General features: G+C 44.8%; 1 protein-coding gene and 1 long non-coding RNA gene across 8 annotated transcripts in view; one reads left to right on the forward strand and one right to left on the reverse strand.

Annotated features, from left to right (window-relative positions):
• The window catches only part of LOC147030011 (uncharacterized), a 199,744-nt gene that overhangs the window by 101,696 nt on the left and 76,271 nt on the right, over positions 1-21,777 (reverse strand). For 6 of the 7 annotated variants that reach the window (XM_085873639.1, XM_085873640.1, XM_085873642.1 and 3 more), the window contains 7 exons: positions 21,621-21,679; positions 21,273-21,342; positions 19,639-19,712; positions 19,283-19,391; positions 16,695-16,789; positions 15,182-15,366; positions 14,227-14,294 (listed from right to left, as the gene is read on the reverse strand). In XM_085873639.1, coding sequence (XP_085729765.1) covers positions 14,227-14,294; positions 15,182-15,366; positions 16,695-16,789; positions 19,283-19,391; positions 19,639-19,712; positions 21,273-21,342; positions 21,621-21,679 — 660 coding nt within the window. The remainder of the gene's footprint in view (positions 1-14,226; positions 14,295-15,181; positions 15,367-16,694; positions 16,790-19,282; positions 19,392-19,638; positions 19,713-21,272; positions 21,343-21,620; positions 21,680-21,777) is intronic. The other variant, XM_085873643.1, reaches the window with a different exon arrangement.
• On the forward strand, positions 518-14,223 carry LOC147030012 (uncharacterized). Its single transcript, XR_015056174.1, has 2 exons — positions 518-859; positions 13,648-14,223. It is a non-coding gene; the product is annotated as an uncharacterized LOC147030012 (long non-coding RNA).

Here is a 21,777-nt window from a genome sequence, read left to right on the forward strand (position 1 = left end):
GAAAGAGAGAGAGAGAGAGAGAGAGAGAGAGAGAGAGAGAGAGAGAGAGAGAGAGAGAGAGAGAGAGAGAGAGAGAGAGAGAGAGAGAGAGAGAGAGAGAGAGAGACAGAGACAGAGACAGAGACAGAGACAGAGACAGAGACAGAGACAGAGACAGAGACAGAGACAGAGAGAGAGAGAGAGAGAGAGAGAGAGAGAGAGAGAGAGAGAGAGAGAGAGAGAGAGAGAGAGAGAGAGAGAGAGAGAGAGAGAGAGAGACAGAGACAGAGACAGAGACAGAGACAGAGACAGAGACAGAGACAGAGACAGAGACAGAGACAGAGACAGAGACAGAGACAGAGACAGACACAGAGACAGAGAGAGAGAAAGAGAGAGAGAGAGAGAGAGAGAGAGAGAGAGAGAGAGAGAGAGAGAGAGAGAGAGAGAGAGAGAGAGAGAGCTTGTGGGAGAAGGGAAGAGAGCTGTGAAGGATTTTAATGATCATGAAAGAAGCAGAAAGGCAGGAGCAAATGGGGAAAGCTCGCACGAGCAGGGACACAAATAGCTCGTGGAAGGAGAAGAGGCCAAACAGAACGCAACGCAATTTGCCTGTCAGCAAACGTTCACACCTTGAAGGAGGTTTATGATTGTGACGAAGCAGAAAGGCAGAAGCGAACAGAGAAAGCTCGCACGAGCAGGGACACAAAGAGCTCGTGAAGGAAGAAGAGGCTAGAACAGAACGCAATGTAATTTCTCCTGATCTTGGATCTTGGAAATTGGAAAATGGAGGTTGTTTTGCTGTTGGTGTGAATGTAGGCTCGATACCCATTTGGAGGGGTGCAGGAGCCCTGTTGACAGGCTGGGAGCGTGGCTGCGAAAGGTGAGTATCGCTGAGTGGGTACCCTGGGCACCGGGCTGGTCGGCCGCGGTAGGCCAAGGGCCCACGGGGGGCCGGGATAGTGTAGTGGGCACGTGTGCGCCCGCATGATGCGGGGGCCCGGGGCGCCGTTAGCCGCGTGGGCAGTGTTGTGGGCACGGGTGACCCTCGGAAAGGGGCCCGGGAAGCCAGCCTGCCACGTGAGCGTTTCAGCGGAGTCGCCAGGGAGGGCACTCCCCGGTGGTTAGGGAGCTGGTAGGCTCGGAGGCAGTGTAGTGCCCTGGGGTGCCATAGCTGGAGAATCGGCAGAGGGTAGTGCCTGCCAAGGGAGCCACGCGTCCCAGCCATGAAACTGTGTGAAGGCACGGAGAGAAAATTGGAGGGCATGGCCCAGAATTTGCAAGGACACCAACACAGGCGAAGGGAATCTTGGTTGCGAGGACCGATTGGTTAAGCGAGAGTCGCTTGTTGAAAGCCCAAGGGTCGTTTAACAGTTAAATGGTTAGGGTAGATTAGGAAGTGTACCCCTCCGCACCATCCATCCCTTCGCTCTCGTTGTGGGCCGCTGGACCAACTTTGGGTTAAAGATCGCTGAAGTCTGGGGAGGCCATCCTGAGGCTTTTTTGGGCCTCGACACAGGACGCAAGCTTTCCCTCATTCCCCTCCGGGAAGGGAACGTTGAGGTTGGGAGTAGGCTCGGACACGATAGGTTAGCCGAACAAGGATGATTAAGGGGGTTAGGGGACGAATTACAGTGGGGAAGTAAGGATAAAAATAAAAACAACAAAAAAATTAGTTGGGGCTAAATTGGGTTTTTACAAATCAAGGGAGTGGGTATGGACAGTGACAGGCAAAGGCGATAGGTGGGAGGGAAACAAGTCAGTAGGTCCGAGCCCGCCTTCAGAGTGGCCAGCACCTCCGCACTCCCTCCACCAACCTGCACTGCACGGCGAGAGGCCGGCCAACTTCGTCTGCTGGCTGTTGTTATGCTTCAAGGCCTGTGCCGGTCAGCTCCACTGCCGGCTGTGTTTGCTGCAAGGCCTGTGCCGGCCAGTTCATCTGCCGGCTGTGTTTGCTACAGCGGCCTTGTCATGCCATGCCTTGCCTGCCTGCCTTTGCCATGCCATGCCTACTGCCCTCGTCCATTTTTCCCCGTTCTGTTTTGATTTGCCCCCCTCCCCCCGTTCATTGCCATGTGCGCCAGGATCGTCGCGCAGTTTGCGAGGACTGCCCTGATGGCAGCTGAAACATGGGACTGCACCAGCAGTCCGTGCACCATTGTTTATTTGCAACCATCCATCCACCGTTCCTTGTTTGTGTCGGCTTGAGTCCGCACCGTTCACTGTGCCGCAGGGACTGCCCTGTAGGCAGCCGCACAAGGAGACTGCATTTGTGCAGCCCATGCACTGTTGTGGTTCACTGTGTTCATTTTAAAAGAGGGAGGCCTTGGACTGCGTGCGAGCAGCCGGCCACGTTCTCTGTCACCTGCATTGCATGAGCCAGAGACTGCATGCGAGCAGCCTGGCTCCCTGCAAACTGCTTTTCTCTTTGCAGAGTCCATTGATCCTGGGCCATGGTTAATGTTAATTTTGTAAGGTTAAGTTGTTAAGATGTACTGTAAATATGAGTGCGTCCCTGGCATGTCTGTCTTGCGCCGGCAATTTTATTGAAGTCATCTGAGTGAGTGGGTTTGTTTAGTTAGTTACTCAGCCCATAGGTTATTTATTTTGGGGACATGAATACCATGAATGTCGCACTCAGTGATCCGAAGGTAAAACGTACTCAGGGAGAACTACACATGATGGCACACGAGAATTTGACGACTCGGAACGAGTCTGTAAAAAGGGGAGGAGGTAGTGTTACGGCTATGGAAATTCGCATTCCACCATAAAGGGTCCTCAGGTGAGATATCTCCAGAGGTACATGTGTAGTTAGCCCAAACCCGTTGTTTCGAGGGAATTTATGTGATCCATCCGGGCTGAGATGCTTTGAGTTAGCCATTTTCTGTTCTATCTTTTATTTCCAACAAACAGCATCTCAACAACCACGCCATCCCCACCACAGCGCCAAGCACACTACAATGACGCCACCTCCACCACCTACGCTACCACATCATCGCTTCTACAACCATTTGCAAACACCACCACCTTCGCCTTTACCTTCACAACTTCATCCCACATCATCGCTTCTACGGCCATTCCCAAACACCATCAGTCAACACCAAACGTCGTGTTCCCGGAGCCGTTCGGCCATGGAGGCCGAATGCGTCGATTGTCGGATCAGGAATGCTTCACGCCCACTTCTCCTCCATCCAATGGGCAAGCGCGAGGCGGCTTGGCCCCGCCTCCAGGCGCACGTAGGTGAATTCCGTCCATGTCCGTCTATGCAAATTTTAGGATCAGGGGAGGTTCACGCCCATTTTTGCCCGACCAATGGCTGACCGGAGGGGCGCTGTGGCCCCGCCTCCAATCGCGTTCTGCTCCGGGAATTTGCATATCGGCGCCTCCTGAGAACTATAAAGGTGCGAGCGGAAGGCGACTCGCGAGGAGAGTGTGGAACTACAGGAGAGTGTGGAACGAGAGGAGAGTGTGGAACTGGAAGGAGAGTGTGTCGTCGAGGAGTTGCTGTTGGAGACAAGGAGCGCCGCATTGGTGGAGTTGAGTCGAGTGCGCGCTGGAGCTGCGGGCGGCTGGTCGGGGCAGGAGAGCTCGGGTCCGAGGCCAGGAGGACGGCAGTCGGCGATGAGGCTGCGGTGTGGGGGATCGCTCGTCTCGTCACGGGACCCAATTCAGCCAGCAACTCCCCGCCCCCAGGGCACCAACAATTTCCCCTTCCCCCGCGCTGAGATAGTGCAAAAGGGGGCCCCATTCCTCCCCCACCCCAAACGTGGTACCAACAAGCACGCCAGGGGCCCGGAGTCGGGGCACAGTGGCGCGGACACTTTGCGGCTTGCCCGCCAATGCATCACGAGGATGCGGGTAAGACCTCCCCGGTCTCGCGGACCTGGCTGCTCCTCTAGGTCCCGCGCACATTTGGCCTACGGGCCTGTCTGCCTCCTTGTCTGTGAGGGTGGCTTCCTTCTTTTGCTTTTGTGTAAATGTGTGTTGGTGCCGTCTGTGAAGTAAAACTGTGTAAGTGTTGCCGTCTGTACGCGTTAGTCGGTTGTATTACATTTGCTTTTTGTGCATAATTGTATGGCTGTAAATACGTGCTTTCCGTGCTTGTCTGTGTGTGCGCGTAATAAAATGCTTGCTTGTTGAACTGTGCCCGTTTCGCTTCGTCTTTTCTCCATTTGAATCTCCATCTTGCATCACGTAAGGGGTTCGTAGCGGGTTCAACACACCGGTAATTAATCGGAACCGTCAAGGCCGACGATAACACCGCTCGGTTATCACTGTAGAATGGAACGGACCGCTTAAGCGGTTCGTGTCCGGAGTCAGCCTGTGGCGTGGTACGATCGCCCAGTTGACCATTCGCGCAGGTACTTAGGTAGATCGAATTTGGCGAGCAACCCTATCCTGCGCGGGTGGGCAATTGGCACGATCGTGGTGAGGTTAAACCCCCACCCGTGACTAGCTCCCGGCGCTGTTCCGAGAGGGTCATGACTAAATTGTCCGTCCGGTGGGAGACGTGCCGCGATTCGAGTTACGTGGCTGTTCGCACGCCGGCGAGCGCGAATTCGCAACTATATATATATATATATATATATATATATATATATATATATATATATATATATATATATATATACATATATATATATATATATATATACATATATATATATACATATATATATATATATATATATATATATATATATATATATATATATATATATATATATATATATATATATATATATGTATATATACATATATATATATATATATACATATATATATATATATGTATATATATATATATATATATACATATATATATATATGTATATATACATATATATATATATATATATATATATATATATATATATATATATATATATATATATATATATATATATATATATATATATATATATATATATATATATATATATATATATATATATATATATATATATATATATATATATATATATATATATATACATATATATATACATATATATATATATATATATATATATACATATATATATATATATATATATATATATATATATATATATATATATATATATATATATATATATATATATATATATATATATATATATATATATATATATATATTGTTATGGCTGTGGAAATTCGCAATACACCATAAAGGGTCCTCAGGTGAGATATATGGATAAGTTCATGTGAAGTTATCCCACACCTGTTGTTTAGAGGGAATATGTGTGATTCATCCGGGCTGCGACGCTTTGAGTTAGCCATTTTTCTTTCCATATCGTTATTTTGGACCATTAAGCCACCAACAACTCAAACACCACCACCTTCGCCTCTTTACCTCCACAACTCCATCCCGCAAACATCGCTTCACCGTCATTCCCAAACGACGCCCACCAACCACCAAAGCAAACCCCCCACCACCTTCGCCTTTCTCCTTCCACAACCATCGACCAAACCACCAATCAACACCGAACGTCGTACTGTCCGAAGCCGTTCGGTGATTGCTGCCGAACGCAGCAAGCCGCGAGTGCAATGGATTCCTTACGGGAGAGAAACTCGGATCAGGGGAGGTTCACGCCCCTTTTCCTCAGTCCAATGGGCGAGCGTCGGGCAGTGTGGCCCCGCCTCCAAGCGCGATGAATGTGAATTCCTCTCAGGAAGGAATTCTGATCAAAAGAGGCTCACGCCCCTTTTTGCCACACCAATGGCTGAACAGAGGGTGGCGTGGCCCCGCCTCCAATCGTGTTTTGATCCTAAAATCTGCATACAGGCTCCTCCCCCGGTCTATAAAAGACGCGAGTCTGTGTGGAACTCATTGTTGTAGTGTGGGGGTTGCCTTTTCCGTGGTCGGTGTCGTCTCGTCGCTGGGCTCGTCCCGTGGTTGGTGTCATCTCGTCGCTGGGCTCGTCTCGTCGTTGGTGTCATCTCGTCGCTGGACTCGAGCCACCTTCGCTTTAACAAGCGACCAAGCCAGCCAGCCATTCCCCTCGCTCGACCCTGAGCATCAACAATTCCCCCCCCCCATCCGCGCTGAGATAGTGCCGGTGGCCACGTTCATTCCCCACCCTAACCGTGGTGCCGACCAAAATGTGCTTGCGCGGAGCACGCCGGAGAGGGCTCACCGACCACGCCAGGGGCACAGAGTCGGGGCGCAGCGCGCGGATATTGCGGCTTGCCCGCCATCGCGTCACGAGGACACGGGTAAGACCTTTTCGGTCTCGTGGACCTGGCCGCTCCTCCAGGTTCCGCGCACATTTGGTCTACGGACCCCGTCTACCTCCCTGCCTATGGGGAGGTCTTTCCTGTTTATTTTGAATGAATGATGTGGTGCCGAGTCCTGACAAGTATAATTGTTTAAGTGTTGTTAATAATTATAGTCGGTAGTAGTGCTTTTGCTTTTGTTACATTTTGCTTTTGCTGCACATTGCATTACTGCCTTACGTGCGTGTGTTGTGTGTGTGAAATAAAAGTGCTTGCTTGTCAAACTGCTTCCCGTTTCGTTGCGTCCTTTCCTTCGGTTGAAAGTTCCATCTTGCATCACGTAAGGGATTGGTAGTGGGTTGAAACACCCGATAAGTAATCTGAATCTGAACTGATAAGTCGAGGTCGACGATAACTCCGCTCGGTTATGCCTGCAGCACGGAACAAGCCGCTTAAGCGGTTCGTATCCGAAGTCGACCTGCGGCGAGGTACGATCGCCCGGTCGACCACTCGCGCAGGTACTTAGGTCGGTCGAATTTGGCGAGCAACCCTATCCTGCGCGGGTGGGCAATTGGCACGATTGTGGTGAGGTTAAACCCCCACCCGTGACTGGCTCCTGGCGGTAGTTCCAGGAGGGTCACGACTGAATTGTCCGTTCCGGTGGGCGACGCGTCGCGATTCAAGTTACGTGGCCGTTCGCACGCCGGATGGGCGAAATTCGTAACTATATATATATATCTATATATTGTTTCAAAAAGAGTGATGCAACTTTAAATGTTTATTTCCAAAGAAACAAAAACCTCAGGAACGTGATGAACCAAACATTTCTTGAAAGCGTATGACATGGTATTTTCTGTCACTGATTGCTATTGCAATAAGTCACTGCAAGAGTTCGTGAAACCCCAAGGTGTGAAATTTGCATTTATGCAAAATCCTTGTAATTGATGTTCTCAATGTGTACCTCTCCATGGTTCAGACAGGCATTGATCCTGACTCCAAAGTTCTGTCCAACTTTCATGTAGGTCTCATGTGGCACTGCCTGGAGGTAGTCTGACACCTCCTGCTTCAGATCATCCAGTGTGACAGGGTGGTTGGCATAGACAGAGCCCTTGGCAGTCCTCCAGAACCAGTAGTCCAGAGGATTCAAGACTGGGCTATGGGCTGCCGAGTTAAAAGTGGTACCCAGGGAGGGCAACGAGGCGGTTTCTGAAGAGCTGCCACAGAAAAGTGATAGTGTCAACAGCTGTATGCGGGGGTACACCATTCTGCATAAACCAGGTCATGCTGAGCTGGTTTGGGATGACCTTTTGGGCTATATCATCATGGAACTTCTGGAGCACGGCCCTGCAGTGCTCAACGTTGATTGTCACTCTCCTGCAGTTGTCATTCTCAAACCAGTAAGGCCCAAGCATTCCTGATCTGGCATTGAAGACGTAGAAGCATGTGACCTTAGTCCCTTTCAGGTACCTCTCAGTGATCTCCTCAGGTGGTTCTACCCCCCAGAAAATGTTCTTGTGGTTGTTGATGGCACCATTCAAGTGGAAATGGGCTTCATCACTGAACCAGATCAGGTTGATCCAGCTTGGGTACTGCTCCATCCTGTCACTGAGCCAATTGCACATATCAAGTCTCCTTCTCATGTCATTTTGACTTAGTTTATGCCTAATAGAAATGATGTATGGGAAAAGCTTCAGTTCCTTAGTGAGGATACGCCAGACTGATGTTGGTTTGATGCCCAGCTCCCGGGAGCACCGGCGATGGGACTTCTTGAAACTGTCCACTGCAGATTTTCACACGGCGTTGATGCTGGCTTGGCTCTTGGTTACTAATGCTGGCCTGCCACTGTTGCCTTTGCTCTGATTGTGCACTGTACCCTTGTACTCAAAATATTTGACAATAGATTGAATGGCACAATTTGTGGGTCCGTCACGTGTTCTGAGGTCGTATTCCCAGCAAAACCTCTAGCGGGTATCTACATATGATTGTCTCATACCACAGAGCCACTACTTTTGTGTTCTGCTTCCCTGTCAATGGCATAGTTGAGCGATGGAGCTCGAAAGCCAAAGGAACAAATACCATGATAACAACACCAAACCATTAAAAGGAAATCGGTATAGGTCAAAAAACAAAGAAATGGCAGGAAGTCAAAGTTGTATCAATCTTTTTGAAACACCCTGTAGATATATGTATATGTATATGTATATGTATATGTATATGTATATATATATATATATATACATATATATATATATATATATATATATATATATATATATAGTTACGGTTGTGGAAATTTGCATTACACCATAAGGAGTCCTCAGGTGAGATATATCAGTAAGTTCATGTGTGGTTAGCCCAAACCCGTTGTACAGAGGGAATATGTGTGATTCATCCAGGCTGCGATGCTTTGAGTTAGCTATTTTTCTTTCTCTATTGTTATTTTTGACCATTAAGCCGCCAACAACGCAAACAGCCACTACCTTTACCTTCACAACTCCATTCCGCAAACACGCTTCACCGCCATTCCCAAACGATGCCCACCAACAACCAAACCACCACAGCAAACCCCCCACCACCTTCGCCTATCTCCTTCTACAACCATCGACCACACCACCAGTCAACACCAAACGTCGTGCTGTCCAGGGCCCGTTCGGCGATTGATGCCGAACGCGTCGAGCCACGAGTACGAATGCCTTCCTCTCACGGAGAAATTCGGATCAGGAAGGCTTCACGCCACCTTTTTCTCTGTCCAATGGGCGAGCGTCGGGCGGTATGGCCCCGCCTCCAAGCACGATGGACGTGGATTCTTTACAAGAGGAATTCGGATCAAAAGACGTTCACGCCTCCTTTTTTCTGTACCAATGGCTGAACAGAGGGTGGCGTGGCCCCGCCTCCAATCGCGTTTTGATCCTGAAATTTGCATATAGCCTCCTCCTGCGGCCTATAAAGACGCGAGCATAAGGAAACTCGAAGAGTTTGCGTGGTTGAGTTGCAGGCGGCTGGTCGGGGCAAGTGAAGAGTTCAAGTTTGAGTCAAGTGAAGACGGCGGTCGGCAACGAGGTTGCGGTGTGGGGGTCGCTCGTCTCGTCGCAGGGTCCAAGCCAGCCAGCCATTCCCCTCTCCCTGAGCATCAGCAATCCCCCCCCATCCGCGTTGAGATAGTGCCGGGGGGCCCCGTTCCTCCCCCACCCTAAATGTGGTGCCAACAAAACTGCTTGCGCGGAGCATGTCGGAGAGGGCTCGCCGACCACTCCAGGGGCACGGAGTCGGGGCGCAGCTGCGCGAACATTGCGGCTTGCCTGCCATCGCGTCACGAGGACACGGGTAAGACCTTCTCGGTCTCGTGGACCTGGCCGCTCCTCCAGGATCCACGCACATTTGGTCCACGGACCTGTCTGCCTCTTTGCCTGTGAGGGTGGCTTTCTTTCCTTTGCTTTTTGTATGAGTGATGTGGCGCCGAGTCCCGACAAGTGGAACTATATGTGTTGTTAATAATTGCCCTTTTATTCGGTCGTATTGCATTTGCTTTTGTTGCATCTTGTCTTGACTGTAATATACGTGCCTTCCGTGTTTCCGTAATAAATGTGCATTGCTTGTTGAACTGTTTCCCGCTTTGCTTCGTCTCCTTCCTTTTATTGAATCTCCATCTTGCATCACGTAAGGGATTCGTAGTGGGTTTCCACATCCCTGTAATACGGAACGAACAGCTTAAGCGGTTCATGTCCGGAGTCGGCCTGTGGCGTGGTACAACTCCTTGGTACACTACTCGCGCGAATACTTAGGTAAATCGACCATTCGGCGATCGGACCCTATTTCGCGCGGGTAGAATGCGGACCGAGTTGTGGTGAGGTTAAACCCCCACACGTGACTGGCTGCGGGCGGTAGTTCCCGGAGGGTCACGACTGAGTTGTCCGTTCCGGTGGGCGAGGCGGTCACTTTTGGCTACACGCGGTCGATCGCACGCCGGCGGGCGCGAATTCGCAACTATATATATATATATATATATATATATATATATATATATATATATATATATATATATATATATATATATATATATATATATATATATATATATATATATACTGAAACACAAAAGAAACTTACCACCTTTTAAGCCTTCAAATATCAACAATAACACTGCGTGTCTTAAATGTGTGAACTTATTTGTGGACAATAGTGTGAGGAGTGATATGTTATGGTCACATCCGATCCATACTTAATACATATATATTAGTTAGATGTAGGGATTCGAACCCACTTTTAAAATACTCTGTAAAACTCTCTGTCTTTTAGTGGCACGGTGTCCCAGCAAGTCAACTCACCAGATGCCCTCTAAAGACGCAGGCTGTGTTATTTCAGTGATAGCAACCCGAGGAAAAAACGTTACCTAGGTTCTAAGCATTCCAATATTGGGGCTTTGTTTAGGTTAAAATGGTCATAGCCTGAAAATGCTGTCAGGTAGTCCATCATTGGCACAGGGCTGCCCCCTAATGGTCAACCCACATTCCTTTGTCTGAGAAACGAATAGAACTTTGTTCTTTTACCAAAGCCAGACCTGTTTTCCTCTTTGGATTTATGTGAACTTAAAAGGGATTTCTGTTTGTCCTGCAACCATCCCACAGTGATAACACTTTTGGACGTAGGAGATGGACGACTGTTAGACCATAAAATAAGAGCTCTTATCACACCAACTAGGTTAGAGTATTACCAGACATAGATTGGAATGAGAGATAGATTGTTCTTGTCACACCAACGAAGTTCGAGTATAACCAGACATAGATTGGAATTAGAGATAGATTGTATATAAAGGAGAGTTTGTGAATGTAAAACTCAGTGTGGTTTTGGGAGCTCTTCACTGTTGGTTGAGCTGCCAACACCAACTCCGCTGGCGTGTGGTCCTTCAATAAAGCTGCATTTTTGGTGAATCCTCTTCTGTTGACTCTCTTCATACCGGGCCGGAGAACGGAGTCTTCACAAATAGTGTCCTCACTGTCAGAAAAAACGGTCACGGATGGTCACTTGAACCTTCAATGGTCACTTCATAGCACAGCTGTTGAACAGCCCTTTTGACTGTCAGTGATTAGCCAAGGGGTATGGGATGATTTTACTGAGCTGCACGTGATGTCTGGATATTGGCTTCAAAAAGGCCAGTGCAAAATGGGCATTTCAATCAACTTGCCATGATTGCCAAGGGATCAACGGCAGTGTGCCTTGGGCATACTGCAAGGCGGATTGAGCTACCGTGGGGTGGCACGTCGCCTTGGCTGTTCACACCAGACCATATTGGCCCTGGTGGACAGAGACACCCTCCACAACTCTGCAGATGACAGACCTCGATCAGGGAGGCCAAGAGTCACCACTGCAAGGCAGGACAGGCAGATGGTCCTAAGTCAGATGGCTTCAGACATTGAGGACTGAGTGGGACAGAATCCAGCAGCAATCCATCCAAAGACTGGTAGGCAGTATGCGCCGACGATGCACTCACTGCCTGTATCCAAAACAATGGTGGCCACACACGTTATTGAAAGGGGACTGACATTGCACCCTGTGCTGTTCTGTGCTGTAGAACAAACTTATGAGATGGTGTATCTTGGTCAAAAACTAGACATGTCATCAATAAAATGCCAATGTTTCAATTAGCAATTGTTGGTTTGTTTTATTTTGAACTGTTACAATTTTATTACATTTCAAACAAGTGGCAAATTTCTTTTGCGTTTCAGTATATATTGAATGAGTAGGTGCATCCAAACCTTTGCCTGGAATGGTGTGTGTATATATGTGTGTATATATATATATATATATATATATATATATATATATATATATATATATATATATATTGTGACGTTCACAGGACTTGAACAGTCCCGCCAACGTAAGATGAGCCGAAACGATGGAGGCGGTTTATTTTTTATAACCCAAAGATGGTGGTTTTAATCGCTCTCAAGCAATCAGGACGAGGAAGGTGGCACGAGTTGCTTTTCACTGAGTTAATAATGTTTATTTCTCTAACCAGAACGATAATAAGACTCGGCAAGAGGAGGGATCCGGGGCGATTCGACGGGAGGTGGTGTGGGTTCGGGCGTGGGGGGAAACACAAACAATTCCAATGGATATACAAATCTCAAACCTTCTAAGGTGCCAGGTACACACACACACACACACACACACACACACACACACACACACACACACACACACACACACACACACACACACACACACACACACACACACACACACACACACACACAACGTAGCTAGTGGTCTGGCTTGCCCGTGGTGTCGACGTAACAGTCACTGGATTGGTGCCGGACGAGCTGGCGTTGCGCTCGTCAGGGGCAGGAGACACTGTGGTGCCGAGGTTCCGTCAGCTCTTTTGCGCAGAGCCGCGGTTTCCAGCCTGTGAGCTCCAACCAGCCACCGTGGTGCTGTTCCTGGTGGTGCCGACCTCCTGGTGTAGGCCCAAGTCCGCTCACAGCCGCCAGGGAGCCAGTTCTGGCGCCAAGATGCGAGCAGGAGAGGGAGGCAGGTCCGCCCGCCGTTCGGTCCCATACTCCGAGCCAGCAGAACTCCAGAGCCAACCGAGGTGAGGCACGAGGCACAGCAAGGCCACGAGACACGACGAATCGAGGAACGAACCAGCGCAACGAGAGAGCGCGCTCAGAGACAAACAGCCTCGACCAGACGCTTCCTTTTTATCACTCTTCCTCCTCTTCTTCTCCCGAACAGAACCTTTTTATACTCGAGTCCTCGTCACTTCCAATCGAGCCCTTTTATTGGCCCTCCGCCGTCGCCTTCCGCCAATCGTGATCAAGGGGCGGAGCCATCCACAGCACTGTCCTGTTACGTCACGGCAAGCCTACAGGGAATACTAAAAGGGGATACGCATACACACTTACCCTAACCCGTATCCCTATCTAATTACGTGACAATTATCATTTCCCCCTTAAAGAAATGGACATTTACTAGACAACTTATCACCACTGAATTGCTATTTATTACATCGAGATCCTGGTACAACTCGAACAGCATGGCATACCGAATTAAACATCCTAATTACGCTTTGAATGCATACCCCCCCCCCCTCAGACGTAACAATTTATACACAAACCATACCAGGCAAAGGTTTGGACGCACTTACTCATTCAATCGCACCATGTGCCTTCTAGTTGAATGGTTTGCACTCGTGGGAACAATTGTCTGGGTGGCAGATGGACGGTTGTTCTTTGTGGATTATGCGGTTTTACCATGTGAGACAAAATCCAAGGCGATGCTCACTATAACAGCAAGGAGGTATAATTGATGTTTAAACGATGAATGTGGTCATCATTGGTGAGAAATTTATCTGTATGCTGTCCTGATGTTGGCAAATAAGCCCGAAATTAGGAGAGGAAGCTCCTTTTAATGTTTATCTGATGTTGACCATGTAATCTGTCTGTTTTACAGAGTCGCCAGTCTGAGGCTTCTGGATTGGAGGTGACACTTTGGTGTTGGACTTTATGTACATTGGAGATCGGGGGAGAGCTCATCACACTCCACATATTTCGATATATATATATATATATATATGTGTTGTTAGATCTGAAAATTAACAATCAATATTAAAATTGATCTGTGGGCAGACACACACTCACCAACTCAAAGACCAATTCCAATATTCCTTCCCATCCTTTCGGGAACGGGCGAGGCTAATGAACAATGCATTACACAACAAAGAAAGCAGTCTGCTCAGCAATTCTTAAAGTGAATACATTTGAACTCAATGACCATAAAGTGAAATGTGTAAACTATCATATGGTGGTAAATTTTATCTTTACTGGGCACAACAAGAACCTCACTTGTGTGAATCCACCGTTCCTGGAAGTACTCATTCAAATGGGTCAAAGCTCCAAAATGTAGTGGATTGCAACCATTCAATTATTCAATGTTTATATGCTTCTGTGTGTAGAAATATCTTAAAATTGTATAATCGTGTTAAGATGAAGCCATTAAACACTGCTTACTGATGTATGCAAAAACCTTTACCGTGTTCTTTGGTGAATTGCTGTGAACATGTGAGAAGGTCTGCATAAACATTCTTGAGATCTTCCAGGCTGTCCAGAATTCATGGCACCTTCAAACATTAGAACAACTTCCACCCCACAAACCATCCCTCATTCTTTGAAATATTTTCATCCCCCCCCAAAAAAAAATTATGTTCCTTGCATGGAAAAGTAAGACAAAGATTTATTGTTTCCCTCATAAGACATGAGCTCGACATGTTTATGTTATATTTTAACAGCTCATCATTAATTTGCTGATGATATAAAATTCTGCATAAAATATAATTTTATCAAAGCAGAAAGTCCACTGTATTCCTCCCATAAGCCAATGCATGCCTGGTGTTGGCTTTATGGTGAGGGTGGTGGGCTTGGGATCCTCGGGTCCCGAGTTCAAATCCCACTTAGCTGTTGAATTAATACCAGGTGGGGTTGACTCTGCCTGTCATCCTTCCAAGGTCAGCAAAATAAGTGGCAGCTTGCTGATGTCCTGTGTTGGAGTGGCGACCTGTCTAGGATTGTGCCCAATAGCCAAGGAGACTGCTTAAGCAGCACCAACGCTCTGCACAAAGTATGGTCCCAACGGATGTATGGATAAGCCAATGCAGTTGTGACTTAATTATCCTTGCATCACCTGCACTTTAAACATTTCATTTCTCTTTATTTGATAGAAGTACTGACATCAAATGAGAAACTCCTGCGGAAATGTAAAGAATATTATTTTTCCGTCTTTCTGAGGCAATTGATCCAATTTACATCTAATTCCTGGTCAATAACCGCGATCATCTTGTGCGTGGCCTGGCAAGTAAAGCTGTGAGGCTCTTTTTGTTAAAGTTAGCAAAGGGTCGTTGATTCACTTAGCAGTCAAGATGAAGGATACTGGATGCTTTTAGATGCAGAATCTATTTAAACGAACCTACAAATATCCCAGAGGAACTCACTTTTTCATGCAATCAGAGAGTTTCTCTTCCAGATCAATTTTTGTGCTTTCAAGTTGTTTTTGTTGCAGTTGCAAGCTTTTCTCTTTCTGATCAAACATGAACAACTCCTCTTCTTTCTCACGCATTACCTTTTCCAAGGCCATGTGTGCAGCAACCAGGTCACCCTCAATCTTGTCTTTTTCAGCCTGCAAAACAGAAAACAAAATCCACTCCAACACCCCTTTAAAATGTTTTATGCAATGAAGGAACAATCCAGATAAGGTGCAATGTCCTCATTAGCATTGACGAAACATTGATGAAATATGCATTAGACCCCTGCAACCATATGATTCAGGCTTTGAGCACTGCTCATAATATTAGCCAGTGAGGCGCAAAACTTTAGAATAGAGGTAGAAATTTAGAAACTCCTCAAATACTGACCCAAAGTGTGAGTGTCACAAAGGACAACAAGATATTTAATGACCACAATGCTGCTTATCATCCTCTCCAAAAAATTATGTACAAGAAAGCAATGCCCTGCCTGCAAAGCACAAGCATGACTGGTTTCTTTGTTATATTAATCGTATTCCATTAAGAATCAAACTCAGTCTTGACAATTCATTCAGAAATAATTACATGACCACTGATCTATCCTGTCAATCAAAATGCCATGAAGAGTGTTTTTTCTGAGATGGAAAATAAATTCTATTCCGTTCAATGTATTTTGTGACTGTCATAATATTATTCAAAACTAGCAAATACCATCCGTTGTTTCACTGATGGCAATAGGAAAGGGGGGAGGGAGAAAAAGAGTGGGGAAAAGGGAGAGGGGGGGGAAGTGAAGAGGTGGAAGGGAAACGAGAGAGGAGGGGTGGGGGAAGGGAAGACAGTATGAGATGAGAGGAAGGGAAGGCAGTCGTGTGGTGGAGCGTTAATTACAATTCATACCGTCGCATAAAAATGATTCTGCATCGAATAACAGTGAAGATGGAAACAAAATAATGTGTGAAATCCATTTTCTACTGGTCATACTATAAACACAGCCTGGAGACAAACTCCTGTCTGGACAAGTCCGGAGACAAACTGCTGTCCAGACATAAATACCGCCTGGACATGTCTGGAGCCAAGCTGTCCAGAGACCAACACCGTCAGGACATGTCCGGAGACAAACACCGTCCACACATAACTCCCATCCGGATATGTCCAGAGACAGAGACAGAGACAGACACAGAGTGAGAGTGAGAGTGAGAGTGAGAGTGAGAGTGAGAGTGAGAGTGAGTAGAAATAATGTTATGCATAATGAACAACACACACACACACACACACACACACACACACACACACACACACACACACACACACACACACACACACACACACACACACACACACACACACACACACACACGCTTTTATTAGCATAGATGAATTAAATTATACAGTGATAAGTCATGATTGATAAATAGCAAAATAGAAAGCGGTGGTCATTTGCATGTTTAAATTACAGTATAAGGTAAACCATGGAGCGAGGTACCTTGGTCGACTCCAGTGCAGCTTTTGTTTCTGCAAGATGAGCATTGACACTCTGAACCTTGCACATGGCCTCTTCAAGCAATTGCTGCAACTTCTCTGTTCACAAAGGAGAAACACATCCATATTGTGAGTATTACAAATTCTAAAAACTTACCCCAGTGTCGAGTGTCCAGCACACAGCTCGTGATTCTGGAATCACATGTTTCAAATCTCATATACTGTGTTTGTTTGTTCATCTTTGTCAAGTCTTTGCAATTTATCTTTAAAATGTTCTCTGTTGTCTCCCAATGGCCTTGTCGTACATGTGCTTATTATAAGCTCCTCGAGGTGACTTATAAGAGTGTCATATAAAAATACATAAACTAAAAAACTGTAAATAAACCAATAAATAAGTAAAGTGTGCATTTTCATAATGCGCTCACTAAAGAGACAAGACTGGAGCGGTGACGTACTGACATAAAATGTGAAAAAATAAAATAAATACTGTGATGTAAATATGAAGCATTATTTTCCATTATTCCTGTTATTCTAAAGGATTATTAACCTTAAGTTGAAAGTAATAAAGGTTGTAATAAAACATTGGTACTGTATTATGATAATAACAATGGTGTATCAAATATGTTGCTGTTATTCGTTCCTCATTTGTCAAAAGCTTACACATAACATCGGCAAGCACACATCCACCAGGGATGTAATCAAACTAAAATACACAATTTGGTGTCTGACTGCAGTACATTCAGTCATTACTTATTCAATATCAACCAAACTTGACACTGAGACTCAGGGTCACATGGAGGAGCTTGTGGCAATTTCATTCCCGCCCCCCTCCCCAAAGGGATTTTCCACCTTAGACAAACTCTGTGTTAAGGCATATAAGCAAGTTATTGTGGCGTTTCATGGAGTACACCTAAAGAAAGTAAACATTATTATAACAACAAACTATTCAGTCAATTCTGTCCAATGTATGATTACCTTTTTTAACAGTTGCCGCTGTTGTTTAACACTAAACTGAAAGAAATTTGGAGGAAACCTGACGTCCTTGAGGCATTCTCTGATTATCGCGTCCCACATAGGCTAAGGGATCTGAGCCATCTGGTCTTGCTTGGCCTCTACGTAGGCCACAAGCGAGGTGGTAATGGTCTTGAGCTAATAATGGTGCTTATGAATGAGTCTTCACACATGAATGATGTATCCCATTGCCTGTCTGATATTTCTGGCCATCAGATTATATATGGACTGCATATGGATTGTTTATAACTTGAATATTGGGGCTTCATTTGTGATTTCTCCCGGCCATAGCTTCAAGTGTGATGTGTGATGTTGCCCCTGACGACCTTACAGCCCAATTGTGACCTTTATTCGATGCATAACCCTGTTCCTAACAGTTACTAGCATTGTTTAACACTCGCCTGAGGGAAATTTGGAGAAAACTGGATGTACTTTCACATGGGTGGTTGTATAAGCTATATGAGTTACTGATCCACACATCCACACACATACCTCTGCCAGGCTGAACAGTTTAAGTTTTGTTTCCCACTGAAAGGCCGGATTTGGATCTGGATATAAACTAGAATCAAATTGGCTTGTTTTTGTCACCTAACCAACTAATCCACCTAGTTTTGTCACAAGTCATCCACAAATTTTTGAAATATCATGCTATATACCATTTTTGGCCCCATCTGTCAATGGTGAAGATTCACTCAAAAAACAAACAAAATCAAAAAATTCTCGTATCCGGATTCGGATCTTCACCAAAATCGAATTCATTCATCCTTGTCACATTTCCAACATGCCCACCAAGTTTCATTCAAATCAGTCCATAACGTTTTTTTAGATATCGTGCTATATATCGCTTTTATTCCTGTCCTCAATGGTTCAGATTCGCTCAAAAATTTTTTTTTAATTCTCGGATTCGGATTTGGATCTTCACCAAAATCAAATCAATTCTTCCAGGTCATACCCACAATCTAACCACAAGGTTTCATCCAAATGTGTCTACAACTTTTTGAGATATCCTGTTCACAGTCAGCCAAACAAACAGACAGACAGACAGACAGGGGTGAAAACATTACCTCCATCCACCTTCAGTGGCAGAGGTAATAATGTAGATGCCAAGTTTTATTTCACAAGTTGGATATTTTGCCTTCTTTTGAGACAAATCCAACCTCTGCAGCCCGATTTTGCACCACCATTTTGTGAAGGGCGGTATAAGTAGTTCAGAGCTTTGGCTCTGAGTGAAACCAAGAGTACAACACAATTAACCTTTTTAAAGTCCATTAAATAATTTAAATTGATAAATTAACTCAAACTTTTCCCATCAATGGAGACAGGTACTTTTGTTTGCTTTTCACCTCACTGGGGATGGATACTTTTGCTCGTAATAATAATAATAATAATAATAATAATAATAATAATACTTTTAACACACTGCCTTCCACATGGTGTGCACATGCACATACACATGACTCACCCCACATGGCCGCTTCCGTAGGGAGAGGGTATTTCAAATCACTAAAATGCATAATTTGTAATTTCCAAGGAAGCCCATGTTCCAGAGAACATGGTGAAAGTTCACACTGAGTTTTTTGCCTTTCATATCCCTCAGCTGGCTGCATTTTTCCTCATATGTCTGGAGCTGGGAAGCTGTTGAATTCAACTCTTCCTCTTGTTGTGATGCTTTTTTCCAAAGTTCTTCAAACTGAGGCAAACAGGTTAAAGAATGGATACAACCAGCTTGATACAAACAAACTCATTCAACAGAATCAGGGGTATTTTTAGTACAAAATGCCAGACAGATCATATCAGTGACATTGTGATGAGATCATTCCGGTTATAATTACATCATTATGCCAGATATATCAGTGGCATTATGATTAGATCATTACGGTGATAAATTGTTGTGTGTACCTGTGAGACACAAACTGTTGTGTGGATGCCTAACTGACCTCCTGACTTTTTTCCAACATCTCATATTTGTGCATCTCTTGAAATTTTTCCTTCTCTTGTCTTTCACCTTCCACTGAAAAAATTTTAAAATGCAGAAGTTTATTTTATTTTAAGTTCTACACATACAACACAGCAAAACTATAATGGCACTTGGTAGAGTGCATACCTCCATCAGACTGAACAGTTTACACTTTGTATCATTCCGATAGGCCGGATCTGCATCATAACCTTAACGAAAATTGAATCGGCTTGTTCTTGTCACCTACTCAACTCATACACCAAGTTTTGTCATAACCCGTCCATAACTTTTTGAAATGTCATGCTATGTATCGTTTTTGGTCCTATCTCTCAATAGTGAAGAATCACTTAAAAATTCCCGGATCCAGATCTTCACCAAAAGTGAATCAATTTGTCCTTGTGAACCACCCAACATGTCCACCAGGTTTCGGCCGAATCCATCCATGTTTTTTTCGGGCGTATATTGATGATGCATATTATATCAAATATATATCATGATGCATATTATATATTATTATATCAAATGAAATATCATGATGCATATTATTTTTGGCCATATCCCTCAAAAGTGAAAGAATCACTTTAAAATGATTGTATCCAGATCTCGATGCAGATCTTCACCAAAATCTAATAAATTAATCCTGGTCACAAACCCAAACTGTCCACCAAGTCTTGTCCAAATCCGTCCATAACTTTTAGAGATATCCTGCTCACAGATAGACAGACAGACAAACAAACAGTGGTAAAAACATCACCTATGTCCATCTTTGGTGGTGGAGGTAATGATAATAATTAACAACAGCGCAAGTGAGCACAATATACGCCTGAAAAAGTCTCTGTGACACACACACAAGCGCGCGCACGCACGCACGCACACACACAATTATATATTCAAACACTTCAATTTATGAAGAACAAGAAGGTATAGACAGAATTGTGCTACTACATGGAAAACAGCATCCTGGTTGCCATGGCAACCACTTTAGATGACGAACGTTTATCACGACACACCGTCTCCACAATCTGTACTTATGTACCAAATATGAAACGTGAAAGTTGAAAACTTTGGGAGTTAGAGTGCGGACAGGAACGGACAGACAGACGGACAGACGGACGGACGGACGGACGGACGGACGACCGGTATCACATAATACGCCCCGATATATATATATATATATATATATATATATATATATATATATATATATATATATATATATATATATATATATATATATATATATATATCGGGCGTATAAAAATTAGAAGATAATTCTGAGATTAATATTTTCACAGACACTCTCTACTCAGGATAGACTAATCAATGAGATGTTGCTTCCAGCCTGAAATTGTCTGAAAGTTCACAAACATTAAATAAAATCGAATCTGGAGTGATTACAACAAAACTTATCACAAAACCACAACACAAACAAGACTGAGCAATTAATGATGCAAAGCTCGCCAGGGTATGTACATGTATTACAGTATGTCTGAGAACGACTGATCCATATTTACATAGATCTGCATGTGGACTCTCATTGAAACACAGACCGATTACAATAATCTCTCTTGCCCCTTTGGGATTGTGTTAGGCTAAAGGATCAGGCTTTCTTACATTTACTGATCATGTCCTTGGCTGTCTGCTGAGTGGTTATATGCAGATTGCTGAACTCATCCTGGAGTTTCTGTTGAAGGAAACAGCAGCTTGAAATGCATTAGATTTTTTTTTTTCAGCTTGCAAGAATAAATCCAAATGGAAATAAAAAATTAGAAATTTCCAGGAAAAAAATATCACCATCTCATGCAACATGTTAGTTCAGTAGCATGTGTGTGTGTGTGCATGTGCTTGTAGAATGCAATGTTTAAGAAGCATTTACTCATAACTGAAAACAATGGAACGAGTGAATGTTGACTTTAAGCAATTTATGCAAAGTCTATGAACTCTCTCCAATACAAAACCTACCTCCACTTGTGCTTTAATTGTCCTGTACACCTGCTTTGTTTCCTCGCACTGTATCTGCGCTGTGGATTTAAAAAACACAGGCACAATATGGAACTGATTGATGTGGAATGTAAAGTGTGTTGTTCATATAAAACTAAAGTGAGAAATAAAAAGGTTG

This window comes from Eptatretus burgeri, chromosome 3 (assembly GCF_056783735.1).
Source record: "Eptatretus burgeri isolate ZD-2024b chromosome 3, Ebu_testis_v1, whole genome shotgun sequence".
NCBI classification, from domain to species: domain Eukaryota; kingdom Metazoa; phylum Chordata; class Myxini; order Myxiniformes; family Myxinidae; genus Eptatretus; species Eptatretus burgeri.